This window comes from Ostrinia nubilalis, chromosome 8, assembly GCF_963855985.1.
Source record: "Ostrinia nubilalis chromosome 8, ilOstNubi1.1, whole genome shotgun sequence".
NCBI classification, from domain to species: Eukaryota; Metazoa; Arthropoda; class Insecta; order Lepidoptera; family Crambidae; genus Ostrinia; species Ostrinia nubilalis.
This window is the reverse complement of record NC_087095.1, coordinates 1,302,650-1,327,985: the sequence shown is the minus strand read 5'-3', so window position 1 is coordinate 1,327,985 and position 25,336 is coordinate 1,302,650. Positions and strand designations below refer to the sequence as shown.

Sequence of the window (25,336 nt, the reverse complement as noted above, 5' to 3'; positions counted from 1 at the left end):
TCGACGCTGCGATACGAGCTGCGTATGCGCAGTGCGCACGTCTGCGTCAATCTCTCATAAATCATGATGTAGGAAATATAAGGGCTTATAAAAAGGCAAGCATGATCAATTTTGTTCTTCCTTTATCGTTTTGGTGTTGCCCAAACCAACGAATGATGCCTTAAATATACCTTCTATGTTATAATTAATAATAATCAAAGCGGTACAAATTTGATTATTTTTTTATGTTCTGATTAAATAATTTCAGTTCTTTAAAGTTTAGAACATACGCAATGATATTATATAAAAACAAAAGCATAATTATATGTTAAGCGCGCTCTACACTCGCGGCGCGAAAGGCCGCGAAAGCCGCGAAACGCGTGTGTAGATGGTTTCGCGGACTTTCGCGCGTTCACGTTCACGCTTCGCGCCGTTCCCCGTTCGTTGTCGGTTTTTTGTCCCGCGACAAAGGTTCGCGCTTGGTTCACGGCGCGCGATCGCGAACGCAACTACACTCGCAGTTTTTTGCAATAGCCGAGAAGACGCCGTCGCAAGTGGTTGTGCATTATTGCGTACTTACTAACGTTCTTTTTTTTTAAATGAGTACTAGGCATGGAATAATGAACTTGAGTTGAAATTTATCGAGTGTTTTCAATCCGAACCAATACTTTGGCAGTCCAAACACAAGTACCATAAAAATAAAAATAAGACCCACTATGCCTGGACGCGGATAAGTGACATTTTAAATATTCCTGTGGGTGAATTTAAAAAAAAAAAGGACTCACTTATGTCCAGTTATAGAACCTATAGAAAGAAAGTTAAGGATTCCACTCATAGTGGGGCAAGCTCAAGTGAAATATATAAACCCATTACATTTTTTATTTGTGTCTTATTTTTAATACATAGGTAATTGTAATACGATATAGCACAGAGCGTCACCGCAGCAACAATCACGTCGTCATCCATTGAGGCCGCGAACGAGACTGCGAGGTTTCGCGAGTGTGGAGAGACACATATAAGCGCGCTCTACACTCGCGGCGCGAAAGGCCGCGAAAGCCGCGAAACGCGTGTGTAGATGGTTTCGCGGACTTTCGCGCGTTCACGTTCACGCTTCGCGCCGTTCCCCGTTCGCTGTCGGTTTTTTGTCCCGCGACAAAGGTTCGCGCTTGGTTCATGGCGCGCGATCGCGAACGCAACCACACTCGCAGTTTTTCGCAGTAGCTGAGAAGACGCCGTCGCAAGTGGTTGTGCATTATTGCGTACTTACTAACGTTCTTTTTTTAAAAAAATGAGTACTACATGGAATAATGAACTTGAGTTGAAATTTATCGAGTGTTTTCAATCCGAACCAATACTTTGGCAGTCTAAACACAAGGACCATAAAGATAAAAATAAGACCCATGCCTGGACGCGGATAAGTGACATTTTGAATATTCCTGAATTGAAAAAAAAAGGACTCACTTATTTATGTCCAGTTATAGAACCTATAGAAAGTTAAGGATTCCACTCATAGTGGGGCAAGCTCAAATGAAATAATAAACCCATTAAACATTTTTTATTTGTGTCTTATTTTTAATACATAGGTAATTGTAATACAATATAGCACAGAGCGTCACCGCAGCAGCGACAATCACGTCGTCATCCATTGAGGCCGCGAACGAGACTGCGAGGCTTCGCGAGTGTGGAGAGACACATATAAACGCGAAGTGCACGGCGCGAATCGCGGCGTGAATTCACAGCAAGAATCGCGCGCGAGTGTAGAGCGCGCTTTATAAGCGCTCGCGCTGTGATTTTATCTACTGTGCTACTACTCAAATACGTCCCGATTGGGACGTCTTTGTTTAGTTTGCGTGTGGCCTGCGTCGTGCGCAATCACGTGCGTACCACACCGTAAGTTGCTGTGTTCTTACCAAAATAAATAAAAAATGCCATCGTGTGTGTTTCGAAAGTGTACCAATTATGACTCTAAAGTAAACAAAATACAAGGGATCTCTTACCACATGTGAGTATGCAAAATTATTTAGTATTTATATTTTCAATTATTTAAGCAAACAATCAAGACGCCATGCGCCATGTTCAAGTTAAGAAAGAGAAAGCGATCTTATTTTGACGTTAGAGCGATAAGGATGCGTGCGCTGCGGACTGCAGACATAGATTAGTTAGTGCAAAATCGATCGATTATTGATGGTGACTTAAATGCCTACAATTAAGAATTGTTGAAATCGGTTCAGTATTGGCAGAGTTATAGTGGAACATACATAAAAAAACATACTGTTGAGTTGAGAACCTCCACCTTTTTTGTAAATCGGTTAAAAATAGTTTCACTGAGTTCATTTTTCGACTATTATCTATACTAATACATGGACCTATGGTCCATGTACTAATATTATAAAGAGGAAAAAATTGTTTCTTTGTTTTGAACTGATATGAATAATTGTGAACGTCAGAATGGCGGGTGTATGGTCACAGAAATGAATAATATAAATATGAATTTTTAATACCTGAGGTGTACCTTTATGTACCTTTAGTTATTAATTTTGTACTTCCCTAATACGGGAACAATTTAAATTACAAAATGAGCCGCCAACCTGATATCAGGTTGGCGGGTGTATGCTGAAATTGGACGAAACAGGTAAGTTATGGTTTTCTTATATTTACCATTATTTAGTACCTCAAATGTACCTCACAAATATATTATGATAAACCAAATGCGACGAATAATTAACGAGAAAATTGATACGAAAAATTTGATGACCACCATTTTTTTGATGGCCACCATTTCTTTTAACAAGTTAGAAAGTTGACACTGACACAGATAATACATACCATACAGATATTTTTTAAGTCTGTTTTTTATGGCATGCACACTTGTGCATTTGCCAATGCCAATACTTTCCTAAAATCTAAAAGTATTGATAGTAGCGCCCTGCTGTAAATGTCATAAGGTTGTCCAACGTGGCAATAATAGGGATGTTGACTGGGTAATGAAATCGAAATTCTATTCAGTCCGTCAGACAGATAATAAAAATATTTTGGAGACATTTTTTTTTCATAATCTAATAATTACAGTATTGTATTGAGTTGAAATGTCGCGTGACGTCACTTTTGAGTAAAAAATCTACTCAAGCGTGGCGTAACGCGCCATTTAAACTCGATGAAGGACTGTTATTATTTAATTATGAAAGAAAATAAAAAATATGAGTTTAATATTTCTAATATCTGTCTGACGGACAAATAATTGAAATTTTGTCATTTAGACTATTGGAACTATTATTCGTGACATCGTATTCGTCTTCTTCTTCTAATTTTATTGTCTTTTCTCCTTCGTCTTCTATTCTTATTCTTTTTCCCATGGTTCTTCTCATTATTATTATTATCTTCTTCTGTCTTCATTTCTTGTTTTTTTTTGTCTTATTTCTTCTTCTTTTATCTTCTGTATATTATTATTTTCTTTTTTCTTCGTTTTCTTTTATTTTTTCTTGTTTCTTCTTCTTGATATAATATCTTTATGATAAGAAGAAAGATAAGAAGAATAAAAATAGTAAAAACAAGATGAAATACAGACAGAATAAATGAATGAAGAATAAGACAAAAAAAGGATAAAAAGAAATAAAATATGAGAAGATGAAAGAAAAAAAATAATAAGAAGAAATAAGACGAAAAAAAAACAACGAAATGGACTACTATTCCGGAGGTTGCGGGTTCGATTATCGCACATTACAAACAAATTGTATGCATGAACATATATTTTGTTTGTATTGGACTGGGTGTTTTCTATGTATATGTATGATTTAAAAAGAAAAGCATTTAATATGTTTATATCCGTTGTCTAGTACCTATAGTACAAGCTTTGCTTAGTTTGGGACTAGAAGCGCAGTCTAAAATGTCCAAGGATATTATTATTTATTTATTATTTCTTATTCTTCAACAGATAATCAAGAGAAAGAGGTATTTATTATAAATTGCTCTTCCAGCATTTCAATTTTATTATTCAATCTTGCTTGATGATTAATAATGATTTTGCTTGATGAAATCTTATCAAGTTTCTTTACATGGTTACAACATTTTCACCATTCCTTTGCACCAATTTGTGAGATTCACCTGTAGGTAAACCTCAATAAAGCAGCTATTAAGAAAGAAAAATACTTAAAAATAAACATAACCCTCTTTCTGACGCAGTCGGGTAATAAACTAAATGTAATCTTAACATTTCAGTCCGACTTACCTGTCAACTCAACGACGTGCTTTAAAATCAAAGATTGAGTTTAAATTACGCCATATTTTACAATACACATTGAAAACAATATAACTCGCTTGTTTTAGTTAGTTTTTTTTTTTTTGTATTTTCATAAAAATAACAAATAATCATGAAGATTCACAAAATTTCTGCAGTGGTTGACAAATCTCGTAATTTGTTTTGACAGGTGACAATAAAGCCATAGACAATTTCCTTATGAAAGCCACACTTTTCCAATATTTTTGTTTGCCATGAGATTCTGGTAGACCTATACAGGAGAGCACTTGGCACTACTATAAATCAATACTTTTAAAGGCTAAATGACAAATTTTCAATTATTTGTCCGTCAGACAGATATTAGAAAATATTAAACTCATATTTTTTATTTTCTTTCATAATTAAATAATAACAGTCCTACATCGAGTTGAATTGGCGCGTTACGTCACGCTTGAGTAGTTTTACTCAAAAGTGACGTCACGCGACATTTCAACTCAATACAATACTGTAATTATTAGATTATGAAAAAAAAATGTCTCCAAAATATTTTTATTATCTGTCTGACGGACTGAATAGAATTTCGATTTCATTACCCAGTCAACATCCCTATTATTGCCACGTTGGACAACCTTATGACATTTACAGCAGGGCGCTACTATCAATACTTTTAGATTTTAGGAAAGTATTGGCATTGGCAAATGCACAAGTGTGCATGCCATAAAAAACAGACTTAAAAAATATCTGTATGGTATGTATTATCTGTGTCAGTGTCAACTTTCTAACTTGTTAAAAGTAATGGTGGCCATCAAAAAAATGGTGGACATCAAATTTTTCGTATCAATTTTCTCGTTAATTATTCGTCGCATTTGGTTTATCATAATATATTTGTGAGGTACATTTGAGGTACTAAATAATGGTAAATATAAGAAAACCATAACTTACCTGTTTCGTCCAATTTCAGCATACACCCGCCAACCTGATATCAGGTTGGCGGCTCATTTTGTAATTTAAATTGTTCCCGTATTAGGGAAGTACAAAATTAATAACTAAAGGTACATAAAGGTACACCTCAGGTATTAAAAATTCATATTTATATTATTCATTTCTGTGACCATACACCCGCCATTCTGACGTTCACGAATAATTCTTTCACTGTTGGAATTGGAAAGTTACACTATCCCCAGGTGACATAGGGTACTTTTGAATACTTTTGATCCCAGAAATGTAGGGGGAAGGGGGGGATATTTGAAATAAGAAATTACGCGCGGGTGAAACCGCGGGCGGAAGGCTAGTTTTATAATAAATTATACTGATAATTTAGGAGTATCATTGTTTTATTCTTCTTTAAGGTTTCCGAGTGATCAGGTCAGACTACAAGATTGGATAGCAATTGTTCGTGAACAAAGAAGCGAACTGGACTGGACACCATCAAAAAGCAGCAGAATCTGTAGCAATCACTTCAAAAGTACTTACAAATATGTTTCGGAAAAAGGACGAACGTTACTAAAAAATAATGCTGTTCCATGTATAGAGGTAAATATAATTATCATTCTCATTCACGTTTAATTTGTTTGGTCAGCATGTTGAATGTAATCATTCATTCGGTCTTATTCGATAAAATACTTTATCTGTGGAGCTGTCAAAATGACACCCTCATTCCCGGTCCCCTCGTACTCGCAATGGCGGACGTGTTGTGCGTAGGTTTAATTAGATTATAATTGAGAAGTTAAAAATAAATGTCACTGATTACTTTTACTTATGGGGCTTTCATTTAAACAAGAATTCCGATAGGTTATGGGCCCAGTCCCATAAGTAAGTCAGATGGACAAAGGATAGAATAGGCAGTAAAAAAAAGTCTAATCAAAAAACGTGGTCATAAAAAAAGGTCCACACGTGTTATAGAAATTCTCTTGGGGTAGGCTCTTGATTTCAGAGAAAATATATACAATGTCTGCAACAACAAGCAATGTGCCACAATTGGATAGTGGAAATTTTGAAAACTGGCTTTTCAGGATTGAGATGGCACTCGATGAAAAAGGAATAAAAGAAACAATTTATACCAAAAGTGAAGAGAAAACAAACAAGAATGATGCGAAGGCACGAAACTTGATAATACAAGGAATACCTGATAAATACTTGGAGTACGTCAAAGGAGCCCAATCAGCATTTGAAATGATTGTGAAGCTGAAATCTGTCTTCCAAAGAAAGAGCACTCTCAGCACTTTATGCCTAAAACGCCAGCTCAGTAACCTAAAAATAGGAAAAGAAGAAAACGTACAAGAATTTCTAAATAAGTTCGAGAAAATAATACAAGACATAGAAGCGAGCGGTACAAAAGTAGATGAAAAAGAAAAAGTCTGTCAATTATTACTTAGTATTGAGAAAGTATATCAACCTTTAGTAACAGCTTTGGAAATGTCTAACACCGAACTCACTGTGGAATTTATAAAATGCAAATTACTTGATGTGGAAATGAAAGAGAAGGCTCATAACAAAGCAACAAATAATTCAAAAGGAGAATATGTATTTCAGAGCACCACATTCAAATGCTACAGTTGCGGAGGACTCGGTCATATTGCTAGAAATTGCACGAAGAGAAATTACAATAACTATAGAGGACGAGGCAACTACAGAGGCAGAGGAAGAGGAAACCGAGGAGCCTCGGCAAATATCGGAGAGAGACAGAACACCAAAGACAAGAATGTATCATTTGTAGCCACACAAACTATACCGGCTGAGACAATGTCACATGATGAAGATATACAACTAGTTATAGACTCAGGATCTACTTACCATTTGATAAATAAAAAATATGAAAAATACATGACAAACATAAAGAAGATTTCACAAATAAATATAAGAGCAGCAAATGGAGGAATTATGACAGCTTTATACAAAGGAGACTTAATTGGAATGTCTGAAGAAGGATACAGAGTGACTATAGAAGATTGTTTAATTGTAGAAAACTTAACACACAATCTGCTGTCAGTATTAAAACTAAATGAGAAAGGAATTCAAGTGATATTTAACAAAGAAAAAGCCATGATGAGAAAAGGTAATATTAAAATTGAAGGAAACTGTGATGGGAAACTATTTAAAATGAAATTGAATCTAAATGCGTCACACGGATTGATCACAAAAGAAGAGCAAGAGCTTCTATGGCATAGAAGAATGGGCCACTTAAATTACAGTAGTATGAAAATCCTGGATTTGCCCTTATCCAAAGAAAAATGTACTGTATGCATGGAGGCAAAAGCGGGCAGAAACCCATTTACAGAAAATCCTATACCGAGAACACACAAAATAGGTCAATTGGTATACTGTGACATAGGTGGGCCAGTCACACCTGTAACACTAGAAGGAGAAAGGTACTACTTAACCATCATAGATGACTGTTCACATTTCTTGGAGGTACATCTTCTGCAATCAAAGAATGAAGCCAAGGATTATATTATGAGGTACATAAAGATTATGAAAAATAATGGAAACAATGTTAGAAGAATCAGAACCGACCAGGGTGGAGAATTTTTAAATGAGGAACTGCATTCATTCTATGAAGAGCATGGAATTATACAAGAAACTACATGCGCATACACTCCACAGCAGAACTCTATCTGTGAGAGAATGAACTTAACTTTACTAAACAAAGTAAGAGCAATGTTATTAGAAACCAACCTCCCAAAGTATCTCTGGGGTGAGGCAATCAGATGTGCGGCCTATATAATAAACAGGTCACCAACGAAAGCACTTAAAGGTGATACACCAGCAAAAATATGGTATGGCAAAAACAATCTGGATAAAGTGAGAGTTTTCGGAGCAAAGGCTTGGAGCCTAATACTTCCAAGGCCTAGCAAATTAGAGCCAAGAGCAAAACCTATGAGAATGATAGGATACTGTGGATCAGGCTATAGACTATGGGATCCAAAGACTAATGAGATAATAGAGTCAAGAGATGTAAGATTTGATGAGGCAGATTACAGATATGAAGAAGAAAAGAATCATAATACTATTCACATAGAAGAAAGTGAAGAAGAAGAAAACTCTAAGAATATTACACCGGATATGACAGACACGGATATGACAAACATGGATATGACAGAAGAACCAGTACAAGGCACAGAAGAAAGCCAGGAACTACATCGTGAAAAGAGACAAGTAAAGATTCCTAAGAAATATGATGACTATGACATGACAAATATAGCGTATGCATTAATCTCAGAAGATCCTATAAGCTACAAAGAAGCAATACAGAAAGAAGGATGGTCAGAAGCTATAGAGAAGGAACTAGAAGCACATAAAAAGCTGAGCACATGGGAAGAGTGTGAATTACCCAAAGGTCACAAGATAATCGATACAAAATGGGTATTCCGTACAAAATCTGACAACACTAAGAAAGCCAGATTAGTGGCTAAAGGCTTTCAAGAAGAAACCACTCAGAATGTTTACGCACCAGTAGCAAGAATGACAACAATAAGATTATTTATAAACAAAGCAGTTCAAGAAAATCTAAGTATCAAACAACTAGATATCCCAACAGCGTTTTTAAATGGAGAATTAAATACAGATATATATATAGATTATCCCGAAGGTGTAAATAAAAAAAACAAGGAAAAGTACTAAAACTCAGAAAAGCTCTTTACGGATTAAAAGAAGCTCCCAGATGCTGGAATGAAAAGTTAAATCAGTTTTTGACAGAAAATGGACTAAAGCAATCTCAAAGTGACTTTTGTCTGTACTCAGGAAGAAATGTATACATACTTATATTTGTGGATGACATACTAGTAATTGGAGATGGACAGAAAATAATAAATAAATTAAAAGAAGAATTTCAAGCTAAAGATATGGGAAATATAAGCAAATTTCTAGGAATGGAAATAACACAAACACTGGATAAAATAGAAATAAAACAAACACAAATAATTGAAAAGATTTTATTAAAATTTCATATGCAAGATTGCAAGGGTTGCAATACACCAATGGAAGTCGGACTAAAAATAAATGAAAACGAAGAAATCATGGAAAACATCCCTTACAGAGAGCTCATAGGCTCACTCATGTACTTGGCTACTATCAGCAGGCCAGACATCGCTTATGCCACTGGGTTTTTAAGTAGATACTTGCACTGCCCAACACCAACTTTATGGACAGCTGCGAAGAGAATCCTCAGATACCTGCAACAAACAAAACATATGGGATTAATATATAAAAGAGAAGAAAATAATAATTTAATAGCTTTTTCAGATTCAGATTGGGGATCCGAGCAAATGGACCGCAAAAGTGTGAGTGGAGTTGCAATCTTCCACAAAGGCAACTTGGTCAGTTGGAGTTCCAAGAAGCAATCATCGGTCTCACTGTCCACAGCGGAATCTGAATACTACGCAGCATCGTTATCTGTAAGTGAAACAGTATATATTAGAGAAGTGTTAAAAGATTTGCATTGTGATAAAGATTTGATTTGCTCATTATATATAGATAATCAGAGTACAATTAAGATGATAGAAAGTTACGAAAATAGCAAAAGGTCGAAACATATCGATATCAAAGTTCATTTTATTAAGGATATTGTTAAAAAAGGCTTAATTACATTGAAATATGTGTGTACTAATGAAAATAAAGCAGATATACTTACAAAGTCTTTGTGCCAGGTTAAACATAACTATTTCTGTAAATCTCTTGGATTGTATTAGTTTGCGATTAATATTTTAGTTGTATTATGTTTTAACCACATTATAGCATCAGAGTTGTGTTGATTAATATTGATTTTTTGAATATTTCAGACTTGTTTTGTATCGAGACGTAAGATAAGTATAGTATAACCTAAAATTTTAGTGTCAATGTCAAATGTCAAGTGTCATTGTGACAGCTCATGCCAAGTGTTGCTATTTAAAGATTAAATTTATTGTCTGCAAGTTCAAGTCAATTTGGCCAAGAAAATTGAGACTTGATCTTGAGCCGGGGTGTTGAATGTAATCATTCATTCGGTCTTATTCGATAAAATACTTTATCTGTGGAGCTGTCAAAATGACACCCTCATTCCCGGTCCCCTCGTACTCGCAATGGCGGACGTGTTGTGCGTAGGTTTAATTAGATTATAATTGAGAAGTTAAAAATAAATGTCACTGATTACTTTTACTTATGGGGCTTTCATTTAAACAAGAATTCCGATACAGCATAGGTAACAGTCGTAGGTACGTATTTTTGGACTTCATAATTATTGCTGCAAATAGGGAATCCAATCCCGCATCAAAATCGCGATCCCGCAAGCCGCGGGATTGATATACAGGGTGTTAGGTAAATGGGTAGGTATATGAGCCGGCCACTAGCCCATGTTAACATGGTCATATAAATGGTATGGTGAAGTCAGAAAATTGATATTTTCATTTTAATTATTTTAATTTTCATACAAATCGGATTTTATAAAATTTATTTTGTATGAAAATTAAAAAAATTCAAATGATATCAAATTTCTGACTTCACCATACCATTTATATGACCATGTTAACATGGGCTAGCGTCGGCTCATATACCCATTTACCTAACACCCTGTATATTTTATTGTGTTCACTAAATTTGCCGTATTTATGTACGTATGTAGCTTAGGCAATCGGTAAAAGAGATCATTTATTGATACAAGAAAAAGTGGCAGTACTTAATCAGTGATCGACTGTACATAATAATATTTTCTTTTTTCAGGAACAACAAAATCAATATGCTCCGAACTCTCCGTCGAGTCTAGACAATGTCAGTTTGCCAGAGTTGGAAGAAATTTTAGAAACACCAAGAAAGTCAGCGCTAAGACAACGTGTGCGTAAATTAACATTTAAAAATATCCAGTTACAGAAAAAAAATAAAATTCTTACACAATGTAATAAAAGATTGAAGAAAAGATTAGCTAGTCTTGCAGTTATAATAAAGGATTTAAAGAAAAAAAAAAGCTATTGTTGAATGTAAATCTAAAACCGGATTTTTGGGCTTTCTAATTTGTATTCAGAGTTTAAAACACCTTTTCCTAACTCATGTAATTTTATAATAGTATAGTTAGTTTTATAATATCATTGAACATACGTAATTATCTATAGAATATAGTAGAAAGTTTGTGATGAAGGATAGATGGATGTTTATTACCTACTCTGTCCTAACTATTGCATCATCCAATAATTGCTGAACAGATTTTGATTAACAATATTACTTACTGTAAGTATAAATTTGGTAAGTAGGTAGGTTAAATTATTTTGCAGACAAAGACATTGGATAAATAAAAGAAAATCGATAATATTTTTACAACTTTTTATTGAAAACAGTCCCGTAAAAATAAATAAATAAATCAACACACGAGATACCATTTTACATAATATACAATATTGTAGTTCCTTTGTCATTTTTATTACAGCTGGTGAACTGGCACAAATAGGTGCTAAATTAGGTACCTACTTTATACTTATTTATAAGACCAAATATTCATATAAAAGGCAGTTGCTTGTTTGATGAAAATTGGGCAAAATATATTTTTTAACAATAACGATTTTCTAGTTTATTATTCGGACATATTTCGAAATATTAATCTCAGATCTCTGGAGAAGTACCTAACAACTAATTGAGACAGCACTACATTCTTTGGACTCGCCTTCTAATAAAAAAAATTACACGATCGACGATATAATTAAGTTCATATCTACTACTTTTAAATTTAATAAAAAATTCAATACATATAACCATTTGGTCACACTTAGGTATTCTGTGGTTACACTCGGATGTAGGTACAATTTTAGGGTACAGTTAGCAAATGAAATTTAATTTTAGAGATATAAAAAAATCATAAAATTTCACTTGGTGAGTAACATGTAAAAATACGTTGGATCAGTTAAAACCAAAACAGTCTCCAGAACATACCATCACACACTCATGCAATAAAAAAATCTTTGACGAAATCGCAAGCTCATCGATAATTAAATACTTTGTCATTTTTATTAGTCATAGATAACACAACCACTTTCTTTGAACACGTATCTAACCTCTAAAAGTCTTTCAAAGTAATACAAAACAATACATAATATCAAATAATGCACTTACATAAAATACAAAACGGTTTTGTGTTTAGTACAGTCGCGGAATGAAAAGGTTCGTCACCTTAGTGTCGGTTTTCGCTTGCACTAGGTACTGTAAGAGTCAAACCTGCCAACATAACAGTGCAAGAAACAGTGCTGCAACATTTAAATAAATATGACGTTTGCTAACGAATAAGGTTTTGCTTGTTTATTTTTCTATCCCATCAGTGCAATGCAATGATGACATTGACCAATTGAAAATAGTTTTTTTTATTTAATAGAAATAATAATGACAGGTTGAACCAACAAGAAGGTTTTAGTTTATCAATCATAATAATCTTCTTGACAAGATAAATCGTCAAACAACTTTGATCTGAATAATTTTGAACTTTACTGGCGAACAGTTAAAGATTATTTTCTCTAACTCGAGATTATTCTGTAACATAGTTTCAAAAGGTAATATGTGCTCGCGATTCGTTAAAGGAATCAATTTGAAAACTGACGAACCTTTTCATTCCGTGACTGTACAACCCGGTCGAGTTAACTGCACACCTGGCAGTCGTGACGTCACATCGACGCTCTCGTACGGACAGGGCGAACGCGGGGAGGTGTGCGAGGAAGAGTCGCATTCCAACCTCCGCAGTTAACTCTATCGGGTTGTACTACATTTAATGCATGGGCATTTACTTATTACAGTAGTTACTTGGGTGAACACCACATTAAAAACAAAAGCAAAGATTCGTACTCTTAAAATAGGAATAAACTGAAAATGGCAGCAAATGTGACCCATTGGCCTAAAAGACACATTTGGCAAAATTATGGGAACTCTACTTGCTGTATAAAATTTTATTATTGTTATATTTCCGTTTTCGGACGGTCAAATGATTCTAACAACTAATACGTCATTAAGATATCTACCAGCATTTCAACATAATAATATTATTTAAAATGATAGAAAGAAGAAATGAAACAAGTACAAGTAACTAAATATTATTGTGCATTGCAATTTGCAACTAGGGTGATCGCTGTAGTAATTAGCCAATACATAATTATTGGCCAACTTGCCTAAAATGAAAAGAAACAAGCCTAATGGAAGTTATTAAGAGAGGAAAAAAGACATATATTTTTTCTGAGCAATATGCAGTCCAATGTTGTAAATATTTTTGTCTCTTACTTATTAACAATCCAATATGCCAATAACTTATGTATATGCTAATTACTATAGCAATCACCCTAGTTCTGGCTAATAAAGTGGTAACTGGTAAAATTGTACGTTGTGAATGATATTGTTTTAAAATAATGTTTCAATATTCTTCAATAATTATTTTTTGACAAAATGTTCATTTTGGCTATCAATTTCACATAAAAACAGGAAATTGGTCGTCCTGCGGTAGATTGTAGCTGGCGAACGAACGAACTCATTATTTTTAGTCTATTATATTGTCGATTTGTCACAAAGCTGATTCGTCACCGACAAAAATTATAACTGACGAATTTAACTTACAACAAAATTGTGACGTAACATTGTGGCAAATCGACAACAACAAAATTGCACTGCCTTAGCATATCTTGCAAGCCGGGCGGGGTGACTAGGTGTCCGGGCGTCCGAGCGTGTCCGGGGTTGTCCGGGGCCTCACGAGATGCGGAAGTAGGTCTGGTAGCCGAGCCCGAGTCCCGTGGTGAGGAACCACGCGAAGCAGCACCACCACGTCGCGAAACCTAAGACCCCACGGTATACCTCTGTCGTGAAGATCTGTGGAGAAATATTATTGCTATTGCAATGCGGGCTATCGTTTTTATACTTAACAGTTGGCACCCCTGGCGATTGACAGGACCTTACTCTACAGTGGCGCCATCTTGATGAGTGCAAATGCGATAGTCCTCCTACCACTTTAGCGCTCACAAGCTGGCGCCACTGTCTTCGCTACTAGCAAGTGACAGGACCTTACTCTACAGTGGCGCTAACTGGTGAGCGCTAAAACGATAGCCCTCATTAAGACGGCACCAGCTCAAAAGAAAAATAAGGAACCGTTAGAGGAACGGTTGTCTATGATCTTTCTGTCAGATTCGCAAGGGATGTAAAACCTATAGGTAATTTTCAGTTGAACTACTTGAATTAAGTTTGATGCAAAGCAAGATCTTACATATTTGAAAAAAAAAATCATTACATACAAACTTATATTTGCACTACTTATAACTTGTGTTGAGCATTCATGCATGCTATATACATATAGGGCTTATAGGTCAAAGTAAAAAAATGTAAATGATTAACTTTTTCACATTATCAATATGTGCAAGCAGTTGACGAGTTTCGTGATGCTGCTTAGTTGATAAGAGGATACTTGTAATTGGGCTGTGATTGGGCCTTATTACTTTTAGCAACTTTTATATTTTTGAGCTGTAAGTTACCCTAAAATTTATAAAAATGTTAATAATACCAGAGAATAATAAGTACTACGTACAGAAGTTTTACTTCGCGAAGGTATTTAAAAAAATGTATGCTCAATGTCATTAACAATATGGTGTAATTTAGCCTGTCTCAAGAGTCAAGCACCATTTTGTTGACAAACGTCAGTGATCGGCACTGCGCCGAAGCTATAGGGCTGACTTCGGTAAAATGATGTGACGTGAGGTGCCAAACTGCGGAAAATGGCGGAGGAAATACATGATTTAGCATGAATTATCATGAATAATATTAACGTTATTTACCTATCAGTGTCTTGAGGCAACTTAAAAAAGTACATTCTGTGTTTTTTATTATTTTGGCAGTTTTCTTCCATCACACCATTTTCTTCCATCATACACAAGAATACGCGTGCGTGAGTCAATGTTCGCTCGTATGTGAGGCCTTGTCGAATAGTATCCTGTAGGTGGGCCATCGTGCGTGTTTTGTTTTCGATGTAAACTCGCGGAGATGAACAGGCCTGATAATACTCTTACCATCTTAAGATTCTCCCACGCCAGCTGATACTGTTCCGCCGCCCCCAAATCTGGTACCACCACGCTTTCAGTCTCGTTCCGTACAGTCTCATAGAACACGGCGGCCCAGGAGTAGCCGCCGAGCGTCTTGTACATGAGCGCGAGGTACAGGCTCATGACGAGCGGGCAGACGTACTGGAGAGCTACCACGCAGAGGTAGTAGAATACTGAGGCTACCTGTGGAAAAATGACGTTTCATTTGTTTTTTGATCGTCATTTTTTTACGTTTATGATCTTTGCATTTGAAGATAGCTGGTATCAGAGTGTTGGAGGTATAGTTGAACGATTTTGTAACGTCAAATGGAAAAGACCGGAAATAGTAACCCGGCATTAGTGGCAGCGCCCTCCTGCAAATGACAGTTTAGTGTTTTCCAATGTGGCAAAGATTTGTACTAGCGATCCGGTATTAACGGTGGCGCCCCCCTGTCAATGTCACGGGTGGGACGGTTCAGTACAGTTCATTTGTATACCAAACCAATGTGCTTACAATGAGTTTACATTAAACGTGCTGCTAGCGTCTGTGTAAGGAAATGTCATGACATGTGACAATTCGTAGTGCCCCTAGCGACATTCAAGGCGCAAAATCATCATAGGATTTTTAGCATTCACTAGCGAGCACGTTAAAACTCATGGTAATGCTACAGAGTGGGTCTGGTATTATAACGCTCTCAGTCCCGTTCCGTACAGTCTCATAGAACACGGCGCCCCAGGAGTAGCCGCCGAGCGTCTTGTACATGAGCGCGAGGTACAGGCTCATGACGAGCGGGCAGATGTACTGGAGAGCTACCACGCAGAGGTAGTAGAATACTGAGGCCACCTGTGGAAAAATGACGTTTCATTTGTTTTTTGATTGAGATTTTTTTATGCATAATAAGGCAGTTATTTGACTGCAATCGCACCTGGTGTTAAGTGAGATGCAGTCTAAGATGGCACATATCTGTCCTATTCACTCTCGCCTGGAAAAGGCCCGATTATAATGTTTGGGAAAGACAGCAGCAGTCAGCGAATTCCAGTCCCCAGCTGTTCGCATTACAAAAGAGTTATCGAAACGCTTAGTGCGAGCTGGTGAAATGTTTTGTTTTTGATCGTTGCATTTGAAGATAGCTGACTATCCTATCGGAACGGTGAGGTTACACCAGTACGCTTACCATGAGTAATGAGTTTACATTAAACGTACTGCTAGCGTCTCAGTACAAATAAATGTCATGAAATGTGACAGTTCGTACAGTGCCCCTAGCGACATTTAAGACACAAAATCATCATAGGATTTTTGAACTCTCTAACGATCATGTTTAAACTCATGGTAATGCTACAGATGTGGGTCTGGTATAATAACGCTCTCAGTATCGTTCCGTACAGTCTCATAGAACACGGCGGCCCAGGAGTAGCCGCCGAGCGTCTTGTACATGAGCGCGAGGTACAGGCTCATGACGAGCGGGCAGATGTACTGGAGAGCTACTACACAGAGGTAGTAGAATACTGAGGCCACCTGTAGAATATGATTTTTCATTTGTTTTTTGATTGAGATTTACTTTTATGCATAATAAGGCAGTTATTTGACTGCAATCGCACCTGGTGTGAAGTGAGATGCATTCTAGGAGTCTGTAAGTGCCTATTCACTCTCAACTTGAAAAAATCATAATGTTCGAGAAAGACAGCGGATTCCAGTCCCTAGCTGTTCGCCTTATAAAAGAGTTATCGAAACGCTCAGTGCGAGCTGGTGGAATGTTTTATGTTTATCGTTGCATTTGAAGATAGCTGACTATCCTATCGGAACGGTGAGGTTACACCAGTACGCTTACCACGAGTAATGAGTTTACATTAAACGTATTGCTAGCGTCAGTGTAAATAAATGTCATGACATGTGACAATTCGTAGTGCCCCTAAGACACAAAATCAACATAGGATTTTTTTAGCATTCACTAGCGAGCACGTTTAAACTCATGGTAATGCTACAGATGTGGGTCTGGTATTATAACGCTCTCAGTCCCGTTCCGTACAGTCTCATAGAACACGGCGGCCCAGGAGTAGCCGCCGAGCGTCTTGTACATGAGCGCGAGGTACAGGCTCATGACGAGCGGGCAGATGTACTGGAGAGCTACTACGCAGAGGTAGTAGAATACTGAGGCCACCTGTAGAAAATGACGTTTCATTTGTTTTTTGATTGAGATTTTTTTATGCATAATAAGGCAGTTATTTGACTGCAATCGCACCTGGTGTGAAGTGAGATGCATTCTAGTAGTCTGTAAGTGCCTATTCACTCTCGCCTTGAAAAAATTATAATGTTCGAGGAAGACAGCAGATTCCAGTCCCCAGCTGTTCGCATTATAAAAGAGTTATCGAAACGCTTAGTGCGAGCTGGTGGAATGTTTTGTTATTGATCGTTGCATTTGAAGATAGGACTATCCTATCGGAACGGTGAGGTTACACCAGTACGCTTACCATGAGTAATGAGTTTACATGAAACGTATTGCTAGCGTCTGTGTAAACAAATGACATGTGACAATTCGTACAGTGCCCCTAGCGACTTAAGACACAAAATCATCATAGGATTTTTTTCACTAGCGAGCACGTTTAAACTCATAGTAATGCTACAGAGTGGGTCTGGTATTATAACGCTCACGGTGAGGTTACACCAGTACGCTTACCATGAGTAATGAGTTTACATTAAACGTATTGCTAGTCTGTGTACATAAATATAATTATCATAAAATGTGACAGATCGTACAGCGCCCCTAGCGACATTCAAGGCCCAAAATCATCATAGGATTTTTTTCACTAGCGAGCACGTTTAAACTCATGTTAAAGCTACAGATGTAGGTCTGGTATTATAACGCTCTCAGTCTCGTTCCGTACAGTGTCATAGAACACGGCGGCCCAGGAGTAGCCGCCGAGCGTCTTGTACATGAGCGCGAGGTACAGGCTCATGACGAGCGGGCAGATGTACTGGAGAGCTACCACGCAGAGGTAGTAGAATACTGAGGCCACCTGTAGAAAAAATATGTTTCATTTGTTTTTTGACTCATTTTTTACGTTTTTGATCTTTGCCTTTAATAATTAACTTTTTAAAAAAATAAAACCGACTTCAAATGCGTGAACACAAAAAAAAAACTAAAAATTAAAAATATTGCGTATAAAAAAGTTCATCCCCAACTTTCCACCCTTGGGGGTGAAATATTTTCTTCAAATTCGCATGAAACCACCCTTTTGATAATACCTATTCAACAAAAAAATAATCGTTCAAATTGATTTATAATCGGCGGAGATATTGCGTATAAAAAAGTTCATCCCCAATTTTCCACCCTTGGGGGTTGTTTTTTCTATTATTAAATTTAAATGGGACCACCCTTGAGGTATTACCTATACGCCGAAAAAAGATTTGTTCAAATCGGTTCATAATTGGCGGAGTTATCGCGTAACAAACATAGAAAAAAAAAAAAAACATACGGGTCGAATTGAGAACCTCCTCCTTTTTTGAAGTCGGTTGAAAATAGCTGATATCGGAGTGTTGGGATTATAGTTGAACGATTTTGTAACGTCAAATGGAAAAGATCGGAAATATAGTTCCAAAATACTGAATTGTCCTGTGCATGACATTGACAGCGGGGCGCCACCGTCTATACCGGATCGCCGTTTCCGATTTTTGCCATGTTGGAAACCATATAGTTGAACGATGGTAGCGCCCCCCTGTCATTGAGTTTGGTGGGACAGTTCAGCGTGGGTCATCTATAGTAACCCGGCATTAGTGGCAGCGCCCTCCTGCAAATGACAGTTTAGTGTTTTCCAATGTGACAAAGATCTGAACCAGCGATCCGGTATTAACGATGGCGCCCCCCTGTCAATGTCACGGGTGGGACGGTTCAGCACAGTTCATCTGTATACCAATCCAATGAGTTTACATTAAACGTGCTGCTGGCGTCTGTGTAAAGAAATGTCATGAAATGTGACAATTCGTAGTGCCCCTAGCGACATTCAAGGCCCAAAATCATCATAGGATTTATTTCACTATGAGCACGTTTAAACTCATGGTAATGCTACAGATGTGGGTCTGGTATTATAACGCTCTCAGTCTCGTTCCGTACAGTCTCATAGAACACGGCGGCCCAGGAGTAGCCGCCGAGCGTCTTGTACATGAGCGCGAGGTACAGGCTCATGACGAGCGGGCAGACGTACTGGAGAGATACCACGCAGAGGTAGTAGAATACTGAGGCCACCTGTTGAAAATGACGTTTCATTTGTTTTTTGATCGTCATTTTTTTACGTTTTTGATCTTTGCATTTGAAGATAGCTGATATCGGAGTGTTGGGGGTATAGTTGAACGATTTCGAAACGTGAAATTGAAAATATCGGAAATAGTAGTAACCTGGCATTAATGGCAGCGCCCTCCTGCAAATGACAGTTTAGTGTTTTCCAATGTGGCAAACATCGGAACCAGCGATCCGGTATTAACGATGGCGCCCCCCTGTCAATGTCACGGGTGGGACGGTTCAGTATAGTTCATCTATATACCACGCAGAGGTAGTAGAATACTGAGGCTACCTATGGAATGTTATGTTTTAAAATTTTACACTATGTTTCTTTAATTTCTTACTTTAGCTTCTGGGCCACGGTGGTGTTCATGTCCATAGTCAGAAGGGTCACAACATAGCTTGTAATAAGTTATTCATTAAATATTTCATTTATTTGTGGTTTTTGTTTCAGCCGAAAGACGTCCACTGCTGGACAAAGGCCTCCCCCAAGGATTTCCACAAAGACCGGTCCTGCGCCGCTCGCATCCAGGCACCTCCCGCAACCTTCACCAGATCGTCGGTCCACCTAGTGGGAGGCCTGCTCACGCTACGTCTTCCGGCTCGTGGTCGCCACGAGGTGGACTGATGATCTAGTGAAGATCGCGGGAAACCTGGATGCGGGTAGCCACCCTGGCTGCTAGGAGAGCCAGGCAGCCACTGTCATGCTGTAAGGACACTAGTATAACACCTTCTTCTGCAGGTCGATGTTGGTGATCCTCCCAGCCTCCTTGCGCACGGCGTCCAGGCGGCGCTGCGCCATGTCCAGGTAGGCTTGCAGCTGGCGCGGCATGAGAGCCACTCGCAGCGCCACCGTGGCTGCTAGGAGAGCCAGGCAGCCACTGTCATGCTGTAAGGACACTAGTATAACACCTTCTTCTGCAGGTCGATGTTGGTGATCCTCCCAGCCTCCTTGCGCACGGCGTCCAGGCGGCGCTGCGCCATGTCCAGGTAGGCTTGCAGCTGGCGCGGCATGAGAGCCACTCGCAGCGCCACCGTGGCTGCTAGGAGAGCCAGGCAGCCACTTTCATGCTGTAAGGACACTAGTATAACACCTTCTTCTGCAGGTCGATGTTGGTGATCCTCCCAGCCTCCTTGCGCACGGCGTCCAGGCGGCGCTGCGCCATGTCCAGGTAGGCTTGCAGCTGGCGCGGCATGAGAGCCACTCGCAGCGCCACCGTGGCTGCTAGGAGAGCCAGGCAGCCACTGTCATGCTGTAAGGACACTAGTATAACACCTTCTTCTGCAGGTCGATGTTGGTGATCCTCCCAGCCTCCTTGCGCACGGCGTCCAGGCGGCGCTGCGCCATGTCCAGGTAGGCTTGCAGCTGGCGCGGCATGAGAGCCACTCGCAGCGCCACCGTGGCTGCTAGGAGAGCCAGGCAGCCACTGTCATGCTGTAAGGACACTAGTATAACACCTTCTTCTGCAGGTCGATGTTGGTGATCCTCCCAGCCTCCTTGCGCACGGCGTCCAGGCGGCGCTGCGCCATGTCCAGGTAGGCTTGCAGCTGGCGCGGCATGAGAGCCACTCGCAGCGCCACCGTGGCTGCTAGGAGAGCCAGGCAGCCACTGTCATGCTGTAAGGACACTAGTATAACACCTTCTTCTGCAGGTCGATGTTGGTGATCCTCCCAGCCTCCTTGCGCACGGCGTCCAGGCGGCGCTGCGCCATGTCCAGGTAGGCTTGCAGCTGGCGCGGCATGAGAGCCACTCGCAGCGCCACCGTGGCTGCTAGGAGAGCCAGGCAGCCACTGTCATGCCGTAAGGACACTAGTATAACACCTTCTTCTGCAGGTCGATGTTGGTGATCCTCCCAGCCTCCTTGCGCACGGCGTCCAGGCGGCGCTGCGCCATGTCCAGGTAGGCTTGCAGCTGGCGCGGCATGAGAGCCACTCGCAGCGCCACCGTGGCTGCTAGGAGAGCCAGGCAGCCACTGTCATGCCGTAAGGACACTAGTATAACACCTTCTTCTGCAGGTCGATGTTGGTGATCCTCCCAGCCTCCTTGCGCACGGCGTCCAGGCGGCGCTGCGCCATGTCCAGGTAGGCTTGCAGCTGGCGCGGCATGAGAGCCACTCGCAGCGCCACCGTGGCTGCTAGGAGAGCCAGGCAGCCACTGTCATGCTGTAAGGACACTAGTATAACACCTTCTTCTGCAGGTCGATGTTGGTGATCCTCCCAGCCTCCTTGCGCACGGCGTCCAGGCGGCGCTGCGCCATGTCCAGGTAGGCTTGCAGCTGGCGCGGCATGAGAGCCACTCGCAGCGCCACCGTGGCTGCTAGGAGAGCCAGGCGAGCGGTGTCGAACGCGTCTGCTGTCATACTGTAAGGGCATAAAAACTACAATGTAATAAATCTTCGTATTCGAATAATTATAGGTCGCGCAGCGAGAGTTGAGGCGATCAACACAAGAAAAGATTTTTACCAGCCCTACCAACGGTGCGATGTGAAAGTCATTGGGAGGCCTATGTTCAGCAGTGGACGTCCTGTTGTGACTGAAATGATGAAGAAAGGTTTTTATGTGTACTCTCACCGCGCTTTCTTATGTGTAGTCTTGTGTATGTCTCGCTTGCGCACATTTAATAAGAGCGGGGTAGCTGGTGTATTTGAATATGTAATGTTTTGTGTGTGTTCTGTATTTAAATATTACATTAGGGTGAGTACCGTGTTCGCCTCATCTTTCGCTGCGCGACCTACACTGCGCATTCACAAATGTCATGTTAACATCCCTAAAAATTAACTGCTTTTTAACAAAGTCTACAGATTTTCATTACATACATAAGTAGTAAAAATAACTAAAACACACCAAAAAAATATGTATAAAAGTAAACACTCACATGGGTTTCTCCATTCCACTGAATATTCTAACGGTTAGGTAGTACTTCGTGACAGGGCGGATCCAGAGCAGTGTTAGTACGAATGGCATCGCGAAATTAATATTTAGTAAAAGAGCCTTCACTTTACTGTCACCATAGTATCTGAAATAGACACAAAATATGCAGTATTAAGTAGCAGTAAGTATAAGTTATGCTCAATATCTCTCAACCTTCACAATGACACAGTTTCCCATGTGCTCAGTTTGCTACACTGGCAGTGACGTAACTAGTCTATTAAACCCCTGGTGCAAACTTCTATAACTGCACTGTTGTCTTCAGTCAGTCATGTCTTTTCTAAGCCATATTATCTGTTATGGCACTGAACACTGGGAGTAGTTTTACATGTATGGATCAATCAAATTATAGCTTTATCTAGTGAATAATAAGTTTTTATTACCTTAGTGAGTCCCAGTGCATCCGAGCCACTCTCAAGCCAGGGAACGTGAAGAGTGTGCCAACGATTGCCGCCCACACAGCTAGGGACAACTTTATTATCAACTTTGAAGCTGGACCCCTGGAAATACAGAAAAGATCTCATCAAAAACATTTATTTATGGTTTTTATTCTCCATAAGTGCCACCAGTGGTGAGAATTTAATAAAATAATTTAGATTTTAATTTGATTTGATTATATTAAGTTTTTTTACTGCAGCTTGTAACGTAAGAATGAGAGCATACGAAACTAAACACTGCAACATTTTATGTGATTGTCATTAGTGCTATTTTACAACAAAATTATAGATACCTGCTGCCAATGTAAATACAGTTTATCAAAAAATCATATTAAATTTTTTGTCTGTTATTAATTAAATAATTAACTTATGTATTAACAATCCAACTTACACAGATGACAGTCCCTGGTTCTCCAAGAACTTTGAGGCATTTTCGAAGAAGCTGTCATACGCTGGGTCCACTCCAACCTCCAGGTTAGACTCATCGATGATCAGCACAATCATGGCTATAAGCAGGAAGACGCAGAAGGCCACGATGCACGTGGACCGCTCACCGATGGACTCTTCGCTTGTGAAGTATTGCTTTGTGAGGGACAAAAGTACCTTTCTGGGTGCTGAGTTAAGTTTATGTTATTTGTAAAATAAACATATTTTTATTTATTTTTGTTTTCTATCAATCATCATCATCATCATTTTAGCTATAGGACGTCCACTGCTGAACATATGCCTCCCCCAATATTGTCAGCAAAGACTAACAATTTTGTTAATATTTTAAAAGGATACAATGAAAACAGCACCACCAGAAGGCACCAAACCATGCTCAGGTTGAATTCATCCTTCAGTGGAAATACTGAAGTATACATCTGAAAAAACAAAAGAAAATATAATTTAATTTCATAGTTTCAGACAGGTACCATTTACCTATTAGATTCCATAGAATTATAATACCCATAATATTATAGTCATAGCAATAATTTTATACATTTTAGGTGTATTTATATTATTATTATAGCTTTACATTCCACACTATTTACATGTACCATACTGTAATAGTATATTTTGAGTAGGTATTGTTATATTAACTTTATTCACTCTTGCTTAATCATCAATGAAAACAGTTCTTTAATCATTTATTAGACATTTGATTGATCTAATAGTAAACTTACCTCTGACATGATGTACACAATAGCAGTGTAAAGTGAGAAATCGACTATCCATAGATATTCAGGATAAAACCTCAAGTATTGAACATCCAGCAGCGTCACCGGGGCCGTCTCCAGTTGGATCTCGAGGCTGCGGGGCACGTGAAACGTTTCTGGCTTCCCATTCGATTCACTTTTGCCGCCCTTTTTACCTTTCGGCTTTTCTTTAGGCACCCCTGCTAATGTCTTCAATTCACTGTTATCTGGGTACAAATACCGGTACAACCCTCGCGAACAGAGCAGCCATTTGGCTAACGAGTAATTACTTCCCAGTTTCTGTATCACTGACACCATTACCAGTGTTATAACTAGTTGGGCACCCAGTAATGCCTGAAAAGTTAATTGTGTTACAGTACAGTATCTACAACAATATTATTACGCATGCACCAATGGACACTAATAATTTAATGTACACACCATTTTGAACTAAATCTTATTCACAGATTACAGCAAAGCTCGTTCATATTCTATTATTAAATTATTTTCATTTCCAGATTCAATTTATAACCTCAATTTATTCTCCCTCCCACATATTATTAACCGTCACAATAGAAAAACTATTGCAACTATCATATGATTCGCAAGAAAGAGATAGAGCTCTATGAAAATTAGTGAGTAAGACAAGGAAACTCGATGTGTTGTGTCAAAGTTGGGAACTTTTAAATTTTGTTTATTAAAACTTAAAAATATTATGACAATGGTTTACAAAGTTCGTTTCTAATAAGATAGGATATCATAAGATTAATTTGAAAGTAATGGTCAGTTTTTACTAAAATAGGAGAAAATTAATAAAACTAAAATAGTTTATCTGGGTTACTTTTAATTGTTCGTTAGTTTGTCTCGTCTTTGCAAATGTCTTTGAACAAAAATCAATTGCGCAAGTGAGATAGCGATAGAACTATAGCAATGTTCTTACCCTCAAAAATATTCCCAAGTTATTTGCAGACTAGTAAAATCAACTACCTACCTTTATCATGTTTGTTTTAAAACGTAAAATACAATGCTGTTGAGGCAAAGCAAATTAGGTCATTTACTTTATGTTGATTGTTATAAATGTTTTGTTTTTGTTGGTGCGAATAAAGTTTTTTTTCTATAACGTTGCAAAAAGGCGCAAGCCACAACAAAAAAGGGCTTGAAAATAGCGGGCGGTTAGAGGGTGCCGATTTTGTCGCTGCAGGGAATAAATCCAGCCAACCAAATTCCCATCCCTTTCATCTCCAACCTCCAACATAATTGAACTCTCTTATTTAGAGACAAAGCAAAAATGATTTTATTTGTAGCTGGT

General features: G+C 38.7%; 2 protein-coding genes and 2 long non-coding RNA genes across 4 annotated transcripts; 1 reads left to right on the top strand and 3 right to left on the bottom strand.

Moving 5' to 3' along the window:
• The first annotated feature begins 16 nt into the window (after window positions 1-16).
• On the top strand, window positions 17-11,488 carry LOC135073712 (uncharacterized). The gene is made up of 4 exons (XR_010257696.1): window positions 17-68; window positions 1,825-1,981; window positions 5,563-5,746; window positions 10,907-11,488. It is a non-coding gene; the product is annotated as an uncharacterized LOC135073712 (long non-coding RNA).
• On the bottom strand, window positions 9,131-10,173 carry LOC135073701 (uncharacterized). Its single transcript, XR_010257695.1, has 2 exons — window positions 9,843-10,173; window positions 9,131-9,604 (listed from the first exon to the last, which is right to left on the bottom strand). It is a non-coding gene; the product is annotated as an uncharacterized LOC135073701 (long non-coding RNA).
• On the bottom strand, window positions 11,484-24,675 carry LOC135073709 (transmembrane protein 161B-like). The gene is made up of 9 exons (XM_063967855.1): window positions 24,469-24,675; window positions 24,016-24,381; window positions 23,633-23,712; window positions 23,241-23,456; window positions 22,796-22,912; window positions 22,360-22,500; window positions 21,671-21,845; window positions 15,199-15,414; window positions 11,484-14,011 (listed from the first exon to the last, which is right to left on the bottom strand). Exons 1-9 carry the CDS (start codon window positions 24,469-24,471, stop codon window positions 13,892-13,894), a joined length of 1,434 nt encoding a protein of 477 aa, XP_063823925.1. The 5' UTR covers window positions 24,472-24,675; the 3' UTR covers window positions 11,484-13,891.
• LOC135073707 (transmembrane protein 161B-like) lies at window positions 16,563-20,535 on the bottom strand. The gene is made up of 2 exons (XM_063967853.1): window positions 20,215-20,535; window positions 16,563-17,369 (listed from the first exon to the last, which is right to left on the bottom strand). Exons 1-2 carry the CDS (start codon window positions 20,314-20,316, stop codon window positions 17,190-17,192), a joined length of 282 nt encoding a protein of 93 aa, XP_063823923.1. The 5' UTR covers window positions 20,317-20,535; the 3' UTR covers window positions 16,563-17,189.
• Window positions 24,676-25,336: the final 661 nt, after the last annotated feature.